This window comes from Pseudochaenichthys georgianus, chromosome 10, assembly GCF_902827115.2.
Source record: "Pseudochaenichthys georgianus chromosome 10, fPseGeo1.2, whole genome shotgun sequence".
Classification (NCBI taxonomy): domain Eukaryota; kingdom Metazoa; phylum Chordata; class Actinopteri; order Perciformes; family Channichthyidae; genus Pseudochaenichthys; species Pseudochaenichthys georgianus.
The window spans coordinates 21061065-21081696 of record NC_047512.1 but is presented as its reverse complement, the minus strand read 5'-3'; the positions used below and the strand labels follow the sequence as shown (position 1 = coordinate 21081696).

Genomic DNA, 20632 nt, shown 5'->3' with positions numbered 1-20632 from the left:
ACTACAAAACTGTTGTTTCATTGACTTGCACTCTCAAACTGAGGAGCTTTGAATACATTTTGATCGTCTAGAGTACATTTATAAATCTCAAGATCTGCTTTATGAGGTACATTTTTTGGGGTATCTTAAGGCATATTTATCATAGCGAATAAACCTTTCTTGCCATTAATAATAGAGTACACAAAAGTGGGCGAGAGAGGGACAAAGAATAATTTCTCTATTTAAATACAAAACATTAAAAGAAAAATGGTATAAAGCGACATGCAGAACACCTTTAAATGTTGTTCTTAACATTACATTTCTTGTTTCCTGCATTTCACTTCTCTAATGTAACATTTGAAATGGTAGCATTGCTCTATTTTATTAAAAGCTGTGTAGCCTGTCTGAAAATGTCAAATTTAGGAGTTAAATCAGATTTTATTTGTAGACAATGTAGATTAAAGCACAGACAACTTATTTCTTTTTAGGAGAAATATGTCGGACGTTTTGGTCTCCTGTAAGTTGGCCACAAATTCTGAAGTATACAGAATGTGTCCATTAGATCTGCATTCATTACCATGCAGCACTAATAGTGATTAGTAAAACTTGTCATAGTTGGAGGCACACATTGCTTCAATTTATAGTATCTTAAAGTCAAATGACCCTAGGTTTAATTTCATTGATATTACTGCTGAAAAAATTACTTTACATATGTCTTCAATCAGAACAATTTAAATAGTGGGTGACCAAAACTATACAAGAATATGTTTAACAACATAAAGGATCCATCTTAACCCATTAAGGTGGACATGGGAAATAATTGCATCAAGGAGGGAAAACTGACCCGTTTCATGTTTGAGTTTATATCAAAGCATTTAAGGCAATATGTTTAAATGATACGTAAAAGTAAACATATAAAGAAGCGGTTCACCTGTTAGTGATTGTTTAATGTCTATAATTTGTCAAGCCAATAATTATTGTTGGATTCATCCGCACTCTGTGCTATTGTTTTAAATGTCTAGGGGGCAAATTAATCATATCGTATTATTTGTGAGTCCCAAGGGCTACGAGACTATAGTTAATGTTCATTTATTTTCTAAATATTTATCGTCATTGTTGTTATCATTTCTAACGTGGTTATCTTAGTTTCTATATGTAAACACGACCAAATCCTACCTCACCATGCATGTTGTACCCGGGAAGGACTCATGGTGTCAGTGTGTACCAGTAAACGAGAGGACACAGTCATTCTCCACCCTTCGGTCTCAGCACATTTAAAGCCTGGTTATGCTATTGTACCGTGGTTTACAAAAATGCTTCGTGATATGAACGCAGTGTGAAGAGTGTGTATATTGGAGGAAATCGCAGCTGTATTCTTGATTGATTTGGGACAAACTTGGAAGCAGTTCTTACTTGCAGTAACAATGGGATGCAGCAGATTTGCGCTGCTCTACGGCGTTGCTTTTATTTTTCTCGGCCTCCACCCCGGCTATGGAGACGTGAGCTACTCTATCCCGGAGGAGATGAAACGTGGATCTGTAATTGGAAATATCGCTAAAGATCTTGGACTTGATTTGGGCAGATTGTCTGCTCGCAAGGCCCGCATTGATACCGAAGATAATGTCGTTAAGTACTGCGGTGTAAATCTCAACAACGGAGATTTGATCGTACAGGAAAGGATTGACAGAGAGGGGCTCTGTGCAAAAAAGGCATCGTGTGTTTTAAAACAGGAACTCGTGCTGGAAAATCCGCTAGAACTGCACCGAATAAATATTCGGGTTCAAGATATCAATGATAATTCACCCCAATTTAAAGAGGAGTCACTTCATTTTGAAATTCGGGAATCAGCGGTCAAAGGTGCACATTTTCTTTTGGATGAAGCGAAAGATGGAGACATAGGAGAAAATGCTGTTCAGAGCTACACACTGCAGGAGAACGATAATTTCAAACTAAACGTGAAGACAAAGGGTGGACGAAAATATGGTGAATTAGTTTTAGACAAAGAATTAGACAGAGAGGAAAAAAAAGAGATTATGTTTTTGCTTACCGCGTTTGATGGAGGCTCTCCTCAGAGATCAGGTACCGTAGTCATACACGTCACTGTGCTGGATGCTAATGATAATGTCCCAGTGTTTAGTCAGGCCGTTTATGAAGCCAGTCTTCCTGAAAACTCTCCTCAGGATACATTGGTGATCAGAGTAAGTGCAACTGATGCAGACGAAGGAATAAATGGTGAAGTAACCTACGGGTTTGATCATGTGTCAGATGAAAACCAAGTTTTCTCTCTGGACCCTAAAACGGGAGAAGTTAAAGTTGTAAGATATATTGATTATGAAAAAGAATCGTCTTATGAAATGCAGATTAGTGCTAAAGATGGTCTAGGGCTGGCATCATATGCAACGTTGTTGATTGAAATAACAGATATTAATGACAACGCCCCAGTGATATATTTAAAATCCCTGACTAACCCCATACCTGAGAACATGTCACCTGGTGCAGAGGTGGGCATCATTAACGTGCAGGATAGAGACTCTGAGACTAACAGACAGGTCCGCTGCTCCATTCAGCAAAACGTCCCTTTTAAGTTGGTTCCTTCTATTAAAAACTATTATTCTCTGGTGACCACAGGACAACTGGACCGTGAACTAGTGTCTGATTACAACATTACCATCACTGCCACTGACGAGGGCTCTCCCCCTCTGTCCTCCTCTAAAACTGTTCAGTTATCTGTAGCAGACATCAACGACAACCCACCTGTGTTTGAGGAGCAGTCCTACAGCGCACATGTGACTGAAAACAACAAACCTGGCTCCACTTTATGTTCCGTTACTGCTCGAGACCCCGACTGGAGACAAAACGGTACCGTGATTTATTCTCTGTTACCCGGTGAGGTGAACGGTGCCCCGGTGTCCTCCTATCTGTCTGTTAACGGAGACACGGGGGTGATCCACGCTGTGAGGACGTTTGATTATGAACAGTTCAGGAGTTTTAAAGTGCACGTGATGGCCAGAGACAACGGTTCTCCTCCGCTCAGCAGCAACGTGACCGTCAGTGTGTTCATATCGGATGTGAATGACAACTCTCCTCAGATACTGTACCCCGCCCCGGAGGGCAAGTCCTTCATGACCGAGCTGGTCCCCAAAGCTGCACACGGAGGCTCTCTGGTGTCCAAAGTGATCGCGGTGGACGCGGACTCCGGACAGAACGCCTGGCTGTCCTATCATATAGTCAAATCCACTGATCCGGGACTTTTCACTATTGGTCTCCACAGCGGAGAGATCAGGACACAGCGGGACATTTCTGAGTCTGACAGCATGAAACAGAACCTTGTTGTGTCAGTGAAAGATAACGGACAGCCCTCTCTCTCTGCCACCTGCTCCATGTATTTACTTATCTCTGATAACTTGGCTGAGGTGCCAGAACTGAAGGACATTTCTTATGATGAGAAGAACTCCAAACTGACCTCTTATCTGATCATCGCGCTGGTGTCCGTGTCCACCTTTTTCCTCACCTTCATCATCATCATCCTGGGTGTGAGGTTTTGTCGCAGGAGAAAGCCCAGACTGTTGTTTGATGGAGCAGTCGCCATCCCCAGCGCTTATCTCCCTCCTAATTACGCAGATGTTGACGGAACAGGAACTTTACGCAGCGCTTACAATTATGACGCCTACCTGACAACAGGTTCCAGAACCAGTGACTTTAAGTTCGTGTCATCTTACAATGACAACACACTGCCTGCTGACCAGACTCTGAGGAAAAGCCCTTCAGACTTTGCTGAAGTGTTTGGAGACTGTGATTCTTCTCCTGAGGTAGGACCATGTATCATATCATCATAGTCCTGTTCATTATCTTATAGAAAGTTGTATTTACTCACCACCTCTATTTTGATTTTGAGTAAATAGTCTAATTTATAGTATTCTTTAAAAAAAACCATATGCCTAAATTAGTCAGATGTCATTATGTGGTACATTTTGTGGAATCTATTTCCTGTTGAACTTGCCTTCTATCTCCACATATTGTCTCTTATAATGGAGTAATCCTTACATTACATTCCGTTATCTCTGTCCATCGTGCTGAAATCGAGTTTACATTAAGTTATATTTTTATGGCTAAGTTACAAATATATTATATTTTGTTTTGATTTCCTTTTTTAGTTTAATTTATCAAACTTGGTGTGATATTGCATTTTCTCATTGTTATTCAATTTTGACGTTATCGTAGTCTTTTTAATATACATTGGAGGTGATTATTTCTTGATATTGAGACACTGTGTTAGAGCAGAGTTGAATAATTATCAGTCCATTAGATCTTTATTCATTAACATGCAGTAATATTGATTAAAAACGTTTTTGGTCATATAGTTGGAGGCACACATTGCTTCAATGTATATGTTATACTCAAAGGACCCTTCAGGTTTAATTTAATTGATAAACTGCTCACATATTTAGTTTACATATGTTTTTCTTCAATCGGAACAATTAAAATATTGTTTGAAAACCACTATACAAGAAAATATTTAAAAACATTGTCTTAACTTGAAATAATCCCATCTCAACCCATTAAGGTGGAAAAGGGAAGGAAGTACATCAAGGGAGGGAAAACTGAGCAGTATTATGTTTGAGTTAGGGACAACATTTAGGGATATCAAAGCTTTCATGTTAAAAGTACACAATAAGATGCGGTTCACCTCTTAGTGATTGTTTTATGTCTATAGTTGGAGAAGCTAAGAATTATTTTTGTATGGTTTTGGAAGCAGTTTGACTTGAATTCATCTCCACCTTTTGTTGCTATTCTTTTAAATCGCTAGGGGTCAAAGTTATCATATGTCGTATGTTAGTGCCATGGGAAAGCTGCTACATATGTTATATGGACCAATGACACACCCTACATCATTACATTTGTGGTTATCATCCTGAAGTGGCTGCAATTTTCTTCCCTGCTTATTACAAAAGCATTTTTTTCCTTTTGACTGTTTAGAGGTATATATACGCACAGCCACAGATCTTGAAGTGTACCCAGAGAGTTCATCTTTTCTTTCAAAGCGCAACATTTTTCCCTCAACTTTCCAAACACATCCTATCGATGCAACAACAACATGTAGTGAAATGTATGTATTTTTCTTCAATAATCGGTTGTTACAATAGCAATGTAACTTCTTACATTTGTTCAGAGATGTTCTACTGCTTAGGTATGGACCTTTCGCCCTTTCAGTAAACAGATTTTTAATAAATCTCTCATAAGGCAATATTTGTATCTGACCGTTTGCTTTTTTCGTTATACAAAATTAGCCAATAATATAAATGATATGGGAACCTATCAGATACAACTTTTTTCTCAAAGAAAAAAATTACAACATTGGTAAAGCCTGATAGGGTCAGAGGCTTGGTCTGTTATAACTTGGAGAATATCCATTGTTCAGGGTGCAACTTGTATGTTTATTATTACAAATGTGAGGCAGTTATTTATGTTGTCTTGTAGACGTGCCCTGTAGACCGATACTACGCATTTGAGTTTCCTTACTCATTCCCATCTTTGTGCCTGCATGCTTTTGGTGTACTCTGAATAAGAAACTGATTTGGAAAGATACGGAGAGAATGTAGCATGCTTTTTCAAACATATCATTTCATTTATTGTTTTCACTTTTGGATCTATCTGTCTATCGTTTTGTTTCATCGGGCTGTGATTTGAGTGAGCAGTCCTTTGCAGTAATCAGTATGCTTACTTGTATAAGGGGTGATGATATCTTTACACATTTCAACAGATTTGATTGTTTGGTTCTTTCCTCTTTGTCTTTGCATCTCGATACATTATGAGGACATTTAGTTTTGGTTCCTCTGTGCCTTAGTCTACCAGGTCAGTGACCTGTCAGAGACATATGTTTGTGTAATATTATTTCATTAGGAGACTTGACCTTTTTTAACTTTAAAAATATGTCCACGTTACATTTATCTCGTTTATTGTGTTGGGACAGTGCAGGAAAGTGAAATGCTTTTGATGTCACCCCTTTATCAGATGAATATCTCATTTGTTCTTTCATATAATTGAAACTACTACTACTAGTTTAAGTTATACAGTCTATTTCTTTATTCAACACATGGTGTCGCTATTGGCCAGGCTGTGAAACATTACATCTCCACCCTTTGGCAGGAGACAACTGAACGGGTAATTTATCAGTTGCTGTTGTTCGAGGGAAGCAGTCCAAGTTACATCGTTTTTCTCTTGATTTAACTGGATGATCCCTGTTGAATTTTCAATATTAGCGAAAACCGTTTCATTTCCAACACACATCGTCATGATGGAGCTCAGACTGAGCTACTTCTTTTTTTTTCTATTGTTGAAACACGTGAATGGGGACCTGAGCTATTCCTTTCAAGAGGAAATGAAGCGTGGATCCATTATTGGGAATATAGCGAAGGATCTTAACCTGGAATCGAGTAAATTGTCTACTAGGAATATCCGCATTGATGCCACAGGAAACCGCAAACGTTATTGTGACATCAATCTCAGCAACGGAGATTTAATTGTTGCCGACAGGATCGACCGGGAGGAGCTTTGTGGAGAAAAGCTGTCGTGTGTAATAAAACGCGATATTGTTTTGGAGAATCCCCTGGAACTGCATCTGCTCAGTCTACACGTTCAAGACATTAATGATAACTCGCCACAATTTAAAGAAGAATCAATAAATATAGAAATCCATGAGTTGGCAGGTAAGGGGGCTCGTTTTGTGCTAGAGGAGGCGCACGATGCGGATGTAGGGCAGAATTCAGTTCAGCAGTACAGCCTCAAAAATAATGATAATTTCATTTTGTCTGTTGATGGAAACTCAATAGAGCTTGTTCTTGAAAAGGAACTTGATCGTGAAAAACAACAAGAGATCCATTTGCTCCTCACAGCTTTAGATGGAGGCTCTCCTCAGAGATCAGGTACTGTAGTCATACACGTCACTGTGCTGGATGCTAATGATAACGCCCCAGTGTTTAGCCAGGCCGTCTATAAAGCCAGTCTGCCTGAAAACTCTCCTGTAGACACTGTAGTTGTCACAGTCAGCGCTACTGATGCAGACGAGGGAGTCAACGGAGATGTGACGTATGAATTTGGACACGTGACTGAAGATGTAAAGAGAATTTTTAGTATTGACCGTAAAATCGGAGAAATAAAAGTGAACGGTGCAATTGACTTTGAGGCTGCGATGACATATGATTTGCGCATTAAAGCAAAGGATGGATTGGGATTGTCGTCTTATACAAAGGTAACAGTTGCCGTCAGAGATGTTAATGACAACACACCTATAATCTATGTGAAATCTCTGACAAATCCAGTCCCTGAGAACATGTCACCTGGTTCAGAGGTGGGCATCATTAACGTGCAGGATGCAGATTCGGAAAATAACCAACAGGTCCGCTGCTCCATTCGGAATAATGCCCCTTTTAAGTTGGTTCCCTCTATTAAAAACTATTATTCTCTGGTGACCACAGGACAACTGGACCGTGAACTAGTGTCTAATTACAACATTACCATCACAGCCACTGACGAGGGCTCTCCCCCTCTGTCCTCCTCTAAAACTGTTCAGTTATCTGTGGCAGACATCAACGACAACCCACCCGTGTTTGAGGAGCAGTCCTACAGCGCACATGTGACTGAAAACAACAAACCTGGCTCCGCTTTATGTTCCGTTACTGCTCGAGACCCCGACTGGAGGCAAAACGGTACCGTCATTTATTCTCTGTTACCCGGTGAGGTGAACGGTGCCCCGGTGTCCTCCTATCTGTCTGTTAACGGAGACACGGGGGTGATCCACGCTGTGAGGACGTTTGATTATGAACAGTTCAGGAGTTTTAAAGTGCACGTGATGGCCAGAGACAACGGTTCTCCTCCGCTCAGCAGCAACGTGACCGTCAGTGTGTTCATATCGGATGTGAATGACAACTCTCCTCAGATACTGTACCCCGCCCCGGAGGGCAACTCCTTCATGACCGAGCTGGTCCCCAAAGCTGCACACGGAGGCTCTCTGGTGTCCAAAGTGATCGCGGTGGACGCGGACTCCGGACAGAACGCCTGGCTGTCCTATCATATAGTCAAAGCCACTGATCCGGGACTTTTCACTATTGGTCTCCACAGCGGAGAGATCAGGACACAGCGGGACATTTCTGAGTCTGACAGCATGAAACAGAACCTTGTTGTGTCAGTGAAAGATAACGGACAGCCCTCTCTCTCTGCCACCTGCTCCATGTATTTACTTATCTCTGATAACTTGGCTGAGGTGCCAGAACTGAAGGATATTTCTTACGATGAGAAGAACTCCAAACTGACCTCTTATCTGATCATCGCGCTGGTGTCCGTGTCCACCTTTTTCCTCACCTTCATCATCATCATCCTGGGTGTGAGGTTTTGTCGCAGGAGAAAGCCCAGGCTGTTGTTTGATGGAGCAGTCGCCATCCCCAGCGCTTATCTCCCTCCTAATTACGCAGATGTTGACGGAACAGGAACTTTACGCAGCGCTTACAATTATGACGCCTACCTGACAACAGGTTCCAGAACCAGTGACTTTAAGTTCGTGTCATCTTCCAATGACAACACACTGCCTGCTGACCAGACTCTGAGGAAAAGCCCTTCAGACTTTGCTGAAGTGTTTGGAGACTGTGATTCTTCTCCTGAGGTAGGGCCATGTATCATATCATCATAGTCGTGTTCATCATCCTGAACAAAGTTGTATTTACTCACAACTTCTATTCTGTGGTTGTGAGTATGTAGACTTAATTAGAGTATTCTTTGAAAAAAAAAATATGGTGTCTAAATTAGTTAGATGTCATTAGGTGGTAAATGTTGTGGAATTTATCTTCTTCTTAACTTGCCTTCTATCTCACCACATGATGTCCCTTTATGCTCTAGGAATCCCTTGACATTACGTTCACTCTGTCCATGGTGCTGACATCGGTTTGACAGTAGGTTATATTTTTAGGGCTAATTTAGAAAAGCTGACTTTTGATTTGTTTTCCTTTTTGAGTTTCATTCATCTAAACTTGCTTAGATATTGTTATTCGATTTTTGATGTTCACTGCATTTTCTTTATGTGTTACTCTTATTTGATTGAATCGTAGGGACTTCTTTATTAAATACATTGGAGCTGATTACTTCTTATTGATATTGAGACACTGTGTTAGAGCACCAATTAGTTGAAGGTTTTGCATATGCTTTCCTTTCTGCTTGAGTATATTGTTCTAATTTGGAATATCATTTTCCAGGCATTTGTATGATTTCGTATGAATGTGTTTTACTTGATATATATTGTATTTTGTTGTCCATGTGAAAACCTGATTACAAAACGTTTGATCAAAAACTTGCACTCTCAATATGAGGTGCTTTGAATACATTATGTTTTCCCAGAATACATTTATCGTTATCAAACAATCTGCTTTATATACTGGCCTGAGGTATGGAGGATATTGTCAGGCACATTGTCATATAGAAATTAAACTTTTCCTGACAGCAATAATTGGGTACACAAAAGTGCACAAGAGAGGGACAAAGAATAGTCTCTACATTTAAAGGCATACAATTGCAACCATGTTTTTTGATACATCACCTAGCAGAATCAGTTTTGATTTTCATGTCAGAAGTATATCATGTCTATAGTGATGCATTTCAAAGTTGACGGTTAGCCTGTTTAAAAGTATGTCAAATGTAAACGTTAAATCAGTGAACATATGCCCCATGTATAAAGCTTTATTGCAAAATGTTTATGTTCGTTTATTTGTGTTTAAATTACCAACAACAATTACAACATGTTGCTTTTTTATTTGTATACTGTGTGGATTCGAGCATACATACAAATACTTTATTCTTTGGGGGAATTATGTGTGATGTTTTTGTCTCCAAGTTGACAAAACCTTCAGTATACAGTCACTATTCAATTGGATCTGTAGTCATTTCCATGCAGTAATAAAGTAAACAACCTTTTGGTCTAATGAATGGTGGCACACATTGCTTTAAGTCATAGTCTTTGAAGTCAAATGATCCTTCAGTAGGTTCAAAGTCATTGATCATAATGCTGACATAATTAGCTTACATATGCTTTCAATCGGAACCATTAAAGACTTTATGAACACAAATAGTTTTACAAGAGGATATTTAACAACAGAGTCTTAACTTTAAATGATCCTTTCTCATTAAGGTGGAAATGGGAAGGATGCACATCTAGGGAGGGAAAACTGACCAGTTTCGTGTGTGAGTTAGGAACATAACATTTAGGGATATCGAAGCTGTTAAGGCATTTTAACATGTTGTGCACTAGTAAACAAATAACTTCATCCCACCTTAGTGATTATTATTATTATTATTATTATTATTATTATTATTATTATTATTATTATTATTATTATTATTATTATGTGTGTTAAATTGACAAGCCAAAGATTATTTGAAGAATCTGATTGTTTTGGCTAACATTAGAATAGCTTTATTTCCAAACCGACTAATTTGTTGCTTTTTATGTTATGGAGGCAAAGTATACAACGTTGGTCCCAAAGGGAAAAGCTACTATTGTTATTTTTTATATTTTGTAAATATTTGTCATTATAGTTATTATTATTGTTCTTGTCATTTTTAACATGGTTCTGTTACGTATTTTAACAAGACACAAATTCTATCTCACCATGTCATACCCAGAGAAGTACTCATGGTGTCAGTGTGTACCAGAAAATGAGAGGGCACGGTCATTCTCCACCCTTCCGTCTCAGCAAATGTAAAGCCTGATTGTGGTTTTTACACCGGTTGACAAAACGCTTCGTGATAAGACTGCAGTGTCAATATTTACTATATTGGAGAACATCTCAGCTGTGTCTTTGATCATTCTGGGAATACTTGGTAGTTGCCTAGTTGCAGTTTTACTTAAACATGGCATGCAACAGATTTGCGCTGCTCTACGGCCTTGCTTTTATTTTTCTTAGCCTCCACCCCGTCAATGGAGACGTGAGCTACTCTATCCCGGAGGAGATGAAACGTGGATCTGTAATTGGGAATATTGCTAAAGATCTTGGACTGGATTTGGGCAGATTTTCTTTTCGCAAGGCCCGTGTCGATGCTGAGGATAATAATGTCCAGTACTGCGGTGTAAATCTCAACACCGGAGATTTGATCATACAAGAAAGGATCGACAGAGAGGGGCTCTGTGCAAAAAAGGCATCGTGTGTTTTAAAACAGGAACTCGTGCTGGAAAATCCGCTAGAACTGCACCGTATTAATATTCGCATTCAAGATATTAATGACAATTCACCCCAATTTAAAGAGGAGTCTCTTCATTTTGAAATTAGGGAATCTGCGGATAAGGGTGAACGTTTTCTCCTCGGGGAGGCACACGATGGAGACATTGGAGAAAATACTGTTCAAAGCTACACACTTCAGCAGAACGATCATTTCAAATTAAATGTTAACGCTAAATCAGGCGGACGAAAGTACTGCGAATTAGTTCTAGATAAAGAATTAGACAGAGAGGATAACAACAATATCATGTTATTGCTTGCCGCATTTGATGGAGGCTCTCCTCAGAGATCAGGTACAGTAGTCATTCACGTCACTGTGCTGGATGCTAATGATAATGTCCCAGTGTTTACCCAGACCGTTTTTAAAGCCAGTCTGCCTGAAAACTCTCCTCTGGATACATTGGTGATCACAATGAGTGCAACTGATGCAGACGCAGGTTTAAATAGCGAAATTACATATGGGTTTGACCATATTTCAGATGAAAATAGCAACGTGTTTTCTCTACATCCCAAGTCGGGCGAGGTGAGAGTAGCTGAAGCTATTGATTATGAGAAAGTAGCATCCTATGAAATGCAAATAAGCGCGAAAGATGGTCTAGGATTAGTTTCGTACGCAACGTTACTGATTGAACTTACAGATATGAATGATAACGCCCCTATAGTCTCTTTAAAATCCCTGACTAACCCCATACCTGAGAACGTGTCACCTGGTGCAGAGGTGGGCATCATTAACGTGCAGGATAGAGACTCTGAGAATAACAGACAGGTCCGCTGCTCCATTCAGCAAAACGTCCCTTTTAAGTTGGTTCCTTCTATTAAAAACTATTATTCTCTGGTGACCACAGGACAACTGGACCGTGAACTAGTGTCTGATTACAACATAACAATCACTGCCACTGACGAGGGCTCTCCCCCTCTGTCCTCCTCTAAAACTGTTCAGTTATCTGTAGCAGACATCAACGACAACCCACCTGTGTTTGAGGAGCAGTCCTACAGCGCACATGTGACTGAAAACAACAAACCTGGCTCCACTTTATGTTCCGTTACTGCTCGAGACCCCGACTGGAGACAAAACGGTACCGTGATTTATTCTCTGTTACCCGGTGAGGTGAACGGTGCCCCGGTGTCCTCCTATCTGTCTGTTAACGGAGACACGGGGGTGATCCACGCTGTGAGGACGTTTGATTATGAACAGTTCAGGAGTTTTAAAGTGCACGTGATGGCCAGAGACAACGGTTCTCCTCCGCTCAGCAGCAACGTGACCGTCAGTGTGTTCATATCGGATGTGAATGACAACTCTCCTCAGATACTGTACCCCGCCCCGGAGGGCAACTCCTTCATGACCGAGCTGGTCCCCAAAGCTGCACACGGAGGCTCTCTGGTGTCCAAAGTGATCGCGGTGGACGCGGACTCCGGACAGAACGCCTGGCTGTCCTATCATATAGTCAAATCCACTGATCCGGGACTTTTCACTATTGGTCTCCACAGCGGAGAGATCAGGACACAGCGGGACATTTCTGAGTCTGACAGCATGAAACAGAATCTTGTTGTGTCAGTGAAAGATAACGGACAGCCCTCTCTCTCTGCCACCTGCTCCATGTATTTACTTATCTCTGATAACTTGGCTGAGGTGCCAGAACTGAAGGACATTTCTTACGATGAGAAGAACTCCAAACTGACCTCTTATCTGATCATCGCGCTGGTGTCCGTGGCCACCTTTTTCCTCACCTTCATCATCATCATCATCATCCTGGGTGTGAGGTTTTGTCGCAGGAGAAAGCCCAGACTGTTGTTTGATGGAGCAGTCGCCATCCCCAGCGCTTATCTCCCTCCTAATTACGCAGATGTTGACGCAACAGGAACTTTACGCAGCGCTTCCAATTATGACGCCTACCTGACAACAGGTTCCAGAACCAGTGACTTTAAGTTCGTGTCATCTTACAATGACAACACACTGCCTGCTGACCAGACTCTGAGGAAAAGCCCTTCAGACTTTGCTGAAGTGTTTGGAGACTGTGATTCTTCTCCTGAGGTAGGGCCATGTATCATATAATCTTGGTCGTGTTCATCATCCTGAAAAATGTATTTACCCACCATGTATTTGTTGCACAGTTATATATTCTAAGGTTGTGAGTAAATATACATATTTATAGTATTCTTTAACAAAACATATGATGCCCTGGTTACCAGTATACATTCTGAGGAATTTATCGTCAGTTGAACTTGCCTTTTATCTTCCCACATGATTGCCCATCATGCTATAGCAATCCTTTGAAATTACGTTAACTTAAATCTGTCCATGGTTCTGAAATCGGTTTGTTATTCAGTTGTATTTTTAGGGCTAATTTACTTCTTATACATTTCTATTCTTTTTATTTATTTTCTATGTAACTTGGTTATATATTTCATTTTCTGAATGATAATTTAAGTCAACATATAAGTTTACTAGTATCATTGTATTTATTTGATTGAATCGTTTCTTCTTTATAATTGGATCTGATTACTTCTGATTGATATTGGGACACGTGTTAGAGCACTAATACGTTGAAGGTTTTGCATATGTTGTCCCTTATTCTGCTTGAGTATATTGTTCATCTGTGGTGTTTTTCAATGATGCTGGTTTTGCTGTTGAATGTGTTATGTCTTAAATCAATCTGGTACACACATACTGACATAATTTGGTAGATCATTTTAAAGGCTTTTGTATGATTTCGTTGCATAATGAAAACCTAACTACAAAACTGTTGTTTCATTGACTTGCACTCTCAAACTGAGGTGCTTTGAATACAGTTTGATCGTCTAGAACATTTATAAATCTCAAGATCTGCTTTATGAGGTACAGTTTTTGGGGTATATATATCTTAAGGCATATTTATCATAGCGAATAAACCTTTCTCGCCAGTAATAATAGAGTACACAAAAGTGCGCGAGAGAGGGACAAAGAATAATTTCTCTATTTAAATACAAAACAGTTAAACCACGTTTTTTATAAAGCCACATGCAGAACACCTTTAACCCTTAGATGTATTAGTGGGTCTTTTTGGAACCGGTGAGGTGGTTTTCTTGAAGTATCTTTGTAATTACATTTTTTTATCATTTAATATTCCAGCTATTACTCAAAACACATGTTTTGGATATCATGTCATTCACATTCAAATTTAAATGTTAAGAACTTGTATAGTTTTCGTATTACCCCAAGCTTCCATAAGTGGGTCAAAAATGGCCCACATGCATTTTCTATGGGATCCTATGGGAACCTTTGATTCTTATCACCTGTTGCTTTCAGGAATACATTCAGAGTAGAACACACAGACTACATCACAAGTGACACCTCTCAGGAAGATTATTTTACACAGCAAGATCTGATACCTGTCAGTATAATAATAATAATAATAATAATAATAATAATAATAATAATAATAATAATAATACATTATATTTGTATAGGGCTTTTCAAGGACTCAACATCGCTTTACAATATAAGGGAAGGTTAGGGTGGGGGGTATGGGACTATCAAACTTGATCAACCGGCATGGATTAATGGGGGTGGGGGGGGGGGGCTATGAGTAGACAAGAGGAGAAGAGATGAGTTTTGAAAAGGGACTGGAATACTGTGAGGGTCTCAGAATAACGGAGATCTTTCGGACAATATATTCCAAACGTTTTTTTTCAAAATGTAAAAAACAATGATAAAATGATAAATTGTGAAAAATTAAATAAATATAATATTTCTAATGTGAACCAAAATATAATACTAAATATTATACAAGTGATTTTTCTTAACCAACATGACAAAAATGGCATAAAAACACATATTATTCTAATACGGGTCCTTTTAGACCCACTTATGGAAGAGTGGGTCCAGTCACTCGTGCATCTAAGGGTTAAATGTTGTTCTTAATATTAGATTTCTTGTTTCCTGCATTTCACTTCTCTAATGTGACATTTGAAATGGTAGCATTGCTCTACTGATTTTATTAAAAGCTGTGCAGCCTGTCTGAAAAGCTCAAATTTAGGAGTTAAATCAGCTTTTATTTTTAGACAATGTAGATTAAAGCACAATACAACTTCTTTCTTTTTGGGAGAAATATGTCGGACGTTTTGGTCTCCTGTAAGTTGCCCACACATTCTGAAGTATACAGAATGTGTCCATTAGATCTGCATTCATTACCATGCAGCAGTCATAGTGATTATTAAAGCTTTTGGTCATGTAGTTGGAGGCACACATTGCTTCAATTTACAGTATCTTAAAGTCAAATGACCCTATAGGTTTAATTGTATTGATATTACTGATGAAATAAATACTTTACATATGTCTTCAATCAGAACAATTGAAGTATTGGGTGACCAAAACTATACAAGAAGATATTTAACAACATTGTCTTAACTTTAAATGATCCATCTTAATTAACCCATTAAGGTGGAAATGGGAAATAATTGCATCAAGGGAGGGAAAACTGACCCGTTTCATGTTTGAGTTTATATCAAAGCATTTAAGGCAATATGTTAAATGATACGTAAAAGTAAACATATAAAGAAGCGGTTCACCTGTTAGTGATTGTTTAATGTCTCTAATTTGTCAAGACAATAATTATTGTTGGATTCATCCGCACTCTGTGTTATTGTTTTACATATCTAGGGCAAAGTATATCTTGTATCGTTTGTGAGTCCCAAGGGCTAAGCGACTATAGTTAATGTTTATGTATTTTTAAAATATGTATCGTCATTGTTGTTGTCATTTCTAACGTGGTTCTCTTAGTATCTAAATGTAAACACGACCAAATCCTACCTCACCATGTTGTACCCGGAAAGTACTCATGGTGTCAGTGTGTACCAGTACACGAGAGGGCACAGTCATTCTCCACCCTTCGGTCTCAGCACATTAAAGCCTGGTTATGCTATTGTACCGTGGTTTACAAAAACGCTTCGTGATATGAACGCAGTGTGAAGAGTGTGTATATTGGAGGAAATCGCAGCTGTATTCTTGATTGATTTGGGACAAACTTGGAAGCAGTTCTTATACTTGCAGTAACAATGGGATGCAGCAGATTTGCGCTGCTCTACAGCGTTTCTTTTATTTTTCTCGGCCTCCACCCCGGCTATGGAGACGTGAGCTACTCTATCCCGGAGGAGATGAAACCTGGATCTGTAATTGGAAATATCGCTCAAGATCTTGGACTTGATTTGGGTAGATTGTCTGCTCGCAAGGCCCGTATTGATACCGAAGATAATGTCGTTAAGTACTGCGGTGTAAATCTCAACAACGGAGATTTGATCGTACAGGAAAGGATTGACAGAGAGGGGCTCTGTGCAAAAAAGGCATCGTGTGTTTTAAAACAGGAACTCGTGCTGGAAAATCCGCTAGAACTGCACCGTATTAATATTCGCGTTCAAGATATCAATGATAATTCACCCCAATTTAAAGAGGAGTCTCTTAATTTTGAAATTAGGGAATCAGCGGTCAAAGGTGCACATTTTCTCCTCGGGGAGGCACACGATGGAGACATTGGAGAAAATAATGTTCAAAGCTACACACTTCAGCAGAACGATCATTTCAAATTAAATGTTAACGCTAAATCAGGCGGACGAAAGTACTGCGAATTAGTTTTAGATAAAGAATTAGACAGAGAGGATAACAACGATATCATGTTATTGCTTACCGCATTTGATGGAGGCTCTCCTCAGAGATCAGGTACAGTAGTCATTCACGTCACTGTGCTGGATGCTAATGATAATGTCCCAGTGTTTACCCAGACCGTTTTTAAAGCCAGTCTGCCTGAAAACTCTCCTCTGGATACATTGGTGATCACAATGAGTGCAACTGATGCAGACGCAGGTTTAAATAGCGAAATTACATATGGGTTTGACCATATTTCAGATGAAAATAGCAACGTGTTTTCTCTACATCCCAAGTCGGGAGAGGTGAGAGTAGCTGAAGCTATTGATTATGAGAAAGTAGCATCCTATGAAATGCAAATAAGCGCGAAAGATGGTCTAGGATTAGTTTCGTACGCAACGTTACTGATTGAACTTACAGATATGAATGATAACGCCCCTATAGTCTCTTTAAAATCCCTGACTAACCCCATACCTGAGAACGTGTCACCTGGTGCAGAGGTGGGCATCATTAACGTGCAGGATAGAGACTCTGAGAATAACAGACAGGTCCGCTGCTCCATTCAGCAAAACGTCCCTTTTAAGTTGGTTCCTTCTATTAAAAACTATTATTCTCTGGTGACCACAGGACAACTGGACCGTGAACTAGTGTCTGATTACAACATAACAATCACTGCCACTGACGAGGGCTCTCCCCCTCTGTCCTCCTCTAAAACTGTTCAGTTATCTGTAGCAGACATCAACGACAACCCACCTGTGTTTGAGGAGCAGTCCTACAGCGCACATGTGACTGAAAACAACAAACCTGGCTCCACTTTATGTTCCGTTACTGCTCGAGACCCCGACTGGAGACAAAACGGTACCGTGATTTATTCTCTGTTACCCGGTGAGGTGAACGGTGCCCCGGTGTCCTCCTATCTGTCTGTTAACGGAGACACGGGGGTGATCCACGCTGTGAGGACTTTTGATTATGAACAGTTCAGGAGTTTTAAAGTGCACGTGATGGCCAGAGACAACGGTTCTCCTCCGCTCAGCAGCAACGTGACCGTCAGTGTGTTCATATCGGATGTGAATGACAACTCTCCTCAGATACTGTACCCCGCCCCGGAGGGCAACTCCTTCATGACCGAGCTGGTCCCCAAAGCTGCACACGGAGGCTCTCTGGTGTCCAAAGTGATCGCGGTGGACGCGGACTCCGGACAGAACGCCTGGCTGTCCTATCATATAGTCAAATCCACTGATCCGGGACTTTTCACTATTGGTCTCCACAGCGGAGAGATCAGGACACAGCGGGACATTTCTGAGTCTGACAGCATGAAACAGAACCTTGTTGTGTCAGTGAAAGATAACGGACAGCCCTCTCTCTCTGCCACCTGCTCCATGTATTTACTTATCTCTGATAACTTGGCTGAGGTGCCAGAACTGAAGGATATTTCTTACGATGAGAAGAACTCCAAACTGACCTCTTATCTGATCATCGCGCTGGTGTCCGTGTCCACCTTTTTCCTCACCTTCATCATCATCATCCTGGGTGTGAGGTTTTGTCGCAGGAGAAAGCCCAGGCTGTTGTTTGATGGAGCAGTCGCCATCCCCAGCGCTTATCTCCCTCCTAATTACGCAGATGTCGACGGAACAGGAACTTTACGCAGCGCTTACAATTATGACGCCTACCTGACAACAGGTTCCAGAACCAGTGACTTTAAGTTCGTGTCATCTTCCAATGACAACACACTGCCTGCTGACCAGACTCTGAGGAAAAGCCCTTCAGACTTTGCTGAAGTGTTTGGAGACTGTGATTCTTCTCCTGAGGTAGGACCATGTATCATATCATCATAGTCCTGTTCATTATCTTATAGAAAGTTGTATTTACTCACCACCTCTATTTTTGATTTTGAGTAAATAGTCTAATTTATAGTATTCTTTAAAAAAAAAACATATGCCTAAATTAGTCAGATGTCATTATGTGGTACATTTTGTGGAATCTATTTCCTGTTGAACTTGCCTTCTATCTCCACATATTGTCTCTTATAATGGAGTAATCCTTACATTACATTCCGTTATCTCTGTCCATCGTGCTGAAATCGAGTTTACATTAAGTTATATTTTTATGGCTAAGTTACAAATATATTATATTTTGTTTTGATTTCCTTTTTTAGTTTAATTTATCAAACTTGGTGTGATATTACATTTTCTCATTGTTATTCAATTTTGACGTTATCGTAGTCTTTTTAATATACATTGGAGGTGATTACTTCTTGATATTGAGACACTGTGTTAGAGCAGAGTTGAATAATTATCAGTCCATTAGATCTTTATTCATTAACATGCAGTAATATTGATTAAAAACGTTTTTGGTCATATAGTTGGAGGCACACATTGCTTCAATGTATATGTTATACTCAAAGGACCCTTCAGGTTTAATTTAATTGATAAACTGCTCACATATTTAGTTTACATATGTTTTTCTTCAATCGGAACAATTAAAATATTGTTTGAAAACCACTATACAAGAGGATATTTAAAAACATTGGCTTAACTTGAAATAATCCCATCTCAACCCATTAAGGTGGAAAAGGGAAGGAAGTACATCAAGGGAGGGAAAACTGAGCAGTATTATGTTTGAGTTAGGGACAACATTTAGGGATATCAAAGCTTTCATGTTAAAAGTACACAATAAGATGCGGTTCACCTCTTAGTGATTGTTTTATGTCTATAGTTGGAGAAGCTAAGAATTATTTTGTATGGTTTTGGAAGCAGTTTGACTTGAATTCATCTCCACCTTTTGTTGCTATTCTTTTAAATCGCTAGGGGTCAAATTTATCATATGTCGTATGTTAGTGCCATGGGAAAGCTGCTACATATAGTTATATGGACCAATGACACACCCTACATCATTACATTTGTGGTTATCATCCTGAAGTGGCTGCAATATTCTTCCCTGCTTATTACAAAAGCATTTTTTTCCTTTTGACTGTTTAGAGGTATATATACGCACAGCCACAGATCTTGAAGTGTACCCAGAGAGTTCATCTTTTCTTCCAAAGCGCAACATTTTTCCCTCAACTTTCCAAACACATCCTATCGATGCAACAACAACATGTAGTGAAATGTCTGTATTTTTCTTCAATAATCGGTTGTTACAATAGCAATGTAACTTGTTACATTTGTTCAGAGATGTTCTACTGCTTAGGTATGGACCTTTCGCCCTTTCAGTAAACAGGTTTTTAATAAATCTCTCATAAGGCAATATTTGTATCTGACCGTTTGCTTTTTTCGTTATACAAAATTAGCCAATAATATAAATGATATGGGAACCTACATCAGATACAACTTTTTTCTCAAAGAAAAAAATTACAACATTGGTAAAGCCTGATAGGGTCAGAGGCTTGGTCTGTTATAACTTGGAGAATATCTGCCATCCATTGTTCAGGGTGCAACTTGTATGTTTATTATTACAAATGTGAGGCAGTTATTTATGTTGTCTTGACGTGCCCTTGACCGATACTACGCATTTGAGTTTCCTTACTCATTCCCATCTTTGTGCCTGCATGCTTTTGGTGTACTCTGAATAAGAAACTGATTTGGAAAGATACGGAGAGAATGTAGCATGCTTTTTCAAACATATCATTTAATTTATTGTTTTCACTTTTGGATCTATCTGTCTATCGTTTTGTTTCATCGGGCTGTGATTTGAGTGAGCAGTCCTTTGCAGTAATCAGTATGCTTACTTTTATAAGGGGTGATGATATCTTTACACATTTCAACAGATTTGATTGTTT

The 20632-nt window shown here is 39.5% G+C and overlaps 4 protein-coding genes across 4 annotated transcripts; all 4 read left to right on the top strand.

Annotated features, from left to right (window-relative positions):
* Nucleotides 1–1322: 1322 nt before the first annotated feature.
* Nucleotides 1323–3815, top strand: LOC117453904 (protocadherin beta-15-like). The gene has a single exon (XM_034092942.2). The coding sequence runs from the start codon at nucleotides 1404–1406 to the stop codon at nucleotides 3813–3815; it is 2412 nt and encodes an 803-aa protein (XP_033948833.1). The 5' UTR covers nucleotides 1323–1403.
* A 2380-nt stretch (nucleotides 3816–6195) lies between these two features.
* LOC139434543 (protocadherin beta-16-like) lies at nucleotides 6196–8919 on the top strand. Its single transcript, XM_071204490.1, has 2 exons — nucleotides 6196–8635; nucleotides 8869–8919. Exons 1-2 carry the CDS (start codon nucleotides 6212–6214, stop codon nucleotides 8917–8919), a joined length of 2475 nt encoding a protein of 824 aa, XP_071060591.1. The 5' UTR covers nucleotides 6196–6211.
* A 1936-nt stretch (nucleotides 8920–10855) lies between these two features.
* LOC117453617 (protocadherin beta-16-like) lies at nucleotides 10856–13290 on the top strand. Its single transcript, XM_034092500.2, has one exon. It carries the CDS (start codon nucleotides 10873–10875, stop codon nucleotides 13288–13290), a length of 2418 nt encoding a protein of 805 aa, XP_033948391.1. The 5' UTR covers nucleotides 10856–10872.
* A 2981-nt stretch (nucleotides 13291–16271) lies between these two features.
* On the top strand, nucleotides 16272–18689 carry LOC117453397 (protocadherin beta-16-like). Its single transcript, XM_034092220.1, has one exon. The coding sequence runs from the start codon at nucleotides 16272–16274 to the stop codon at nucleotides 18687–18689; it is 2418 nt and encodes an 805-aa protein (XP_033948111.1).
* The last annotated feature ends 1943 nt before the right edge of the window (nucleotides 18690–20632 follow it).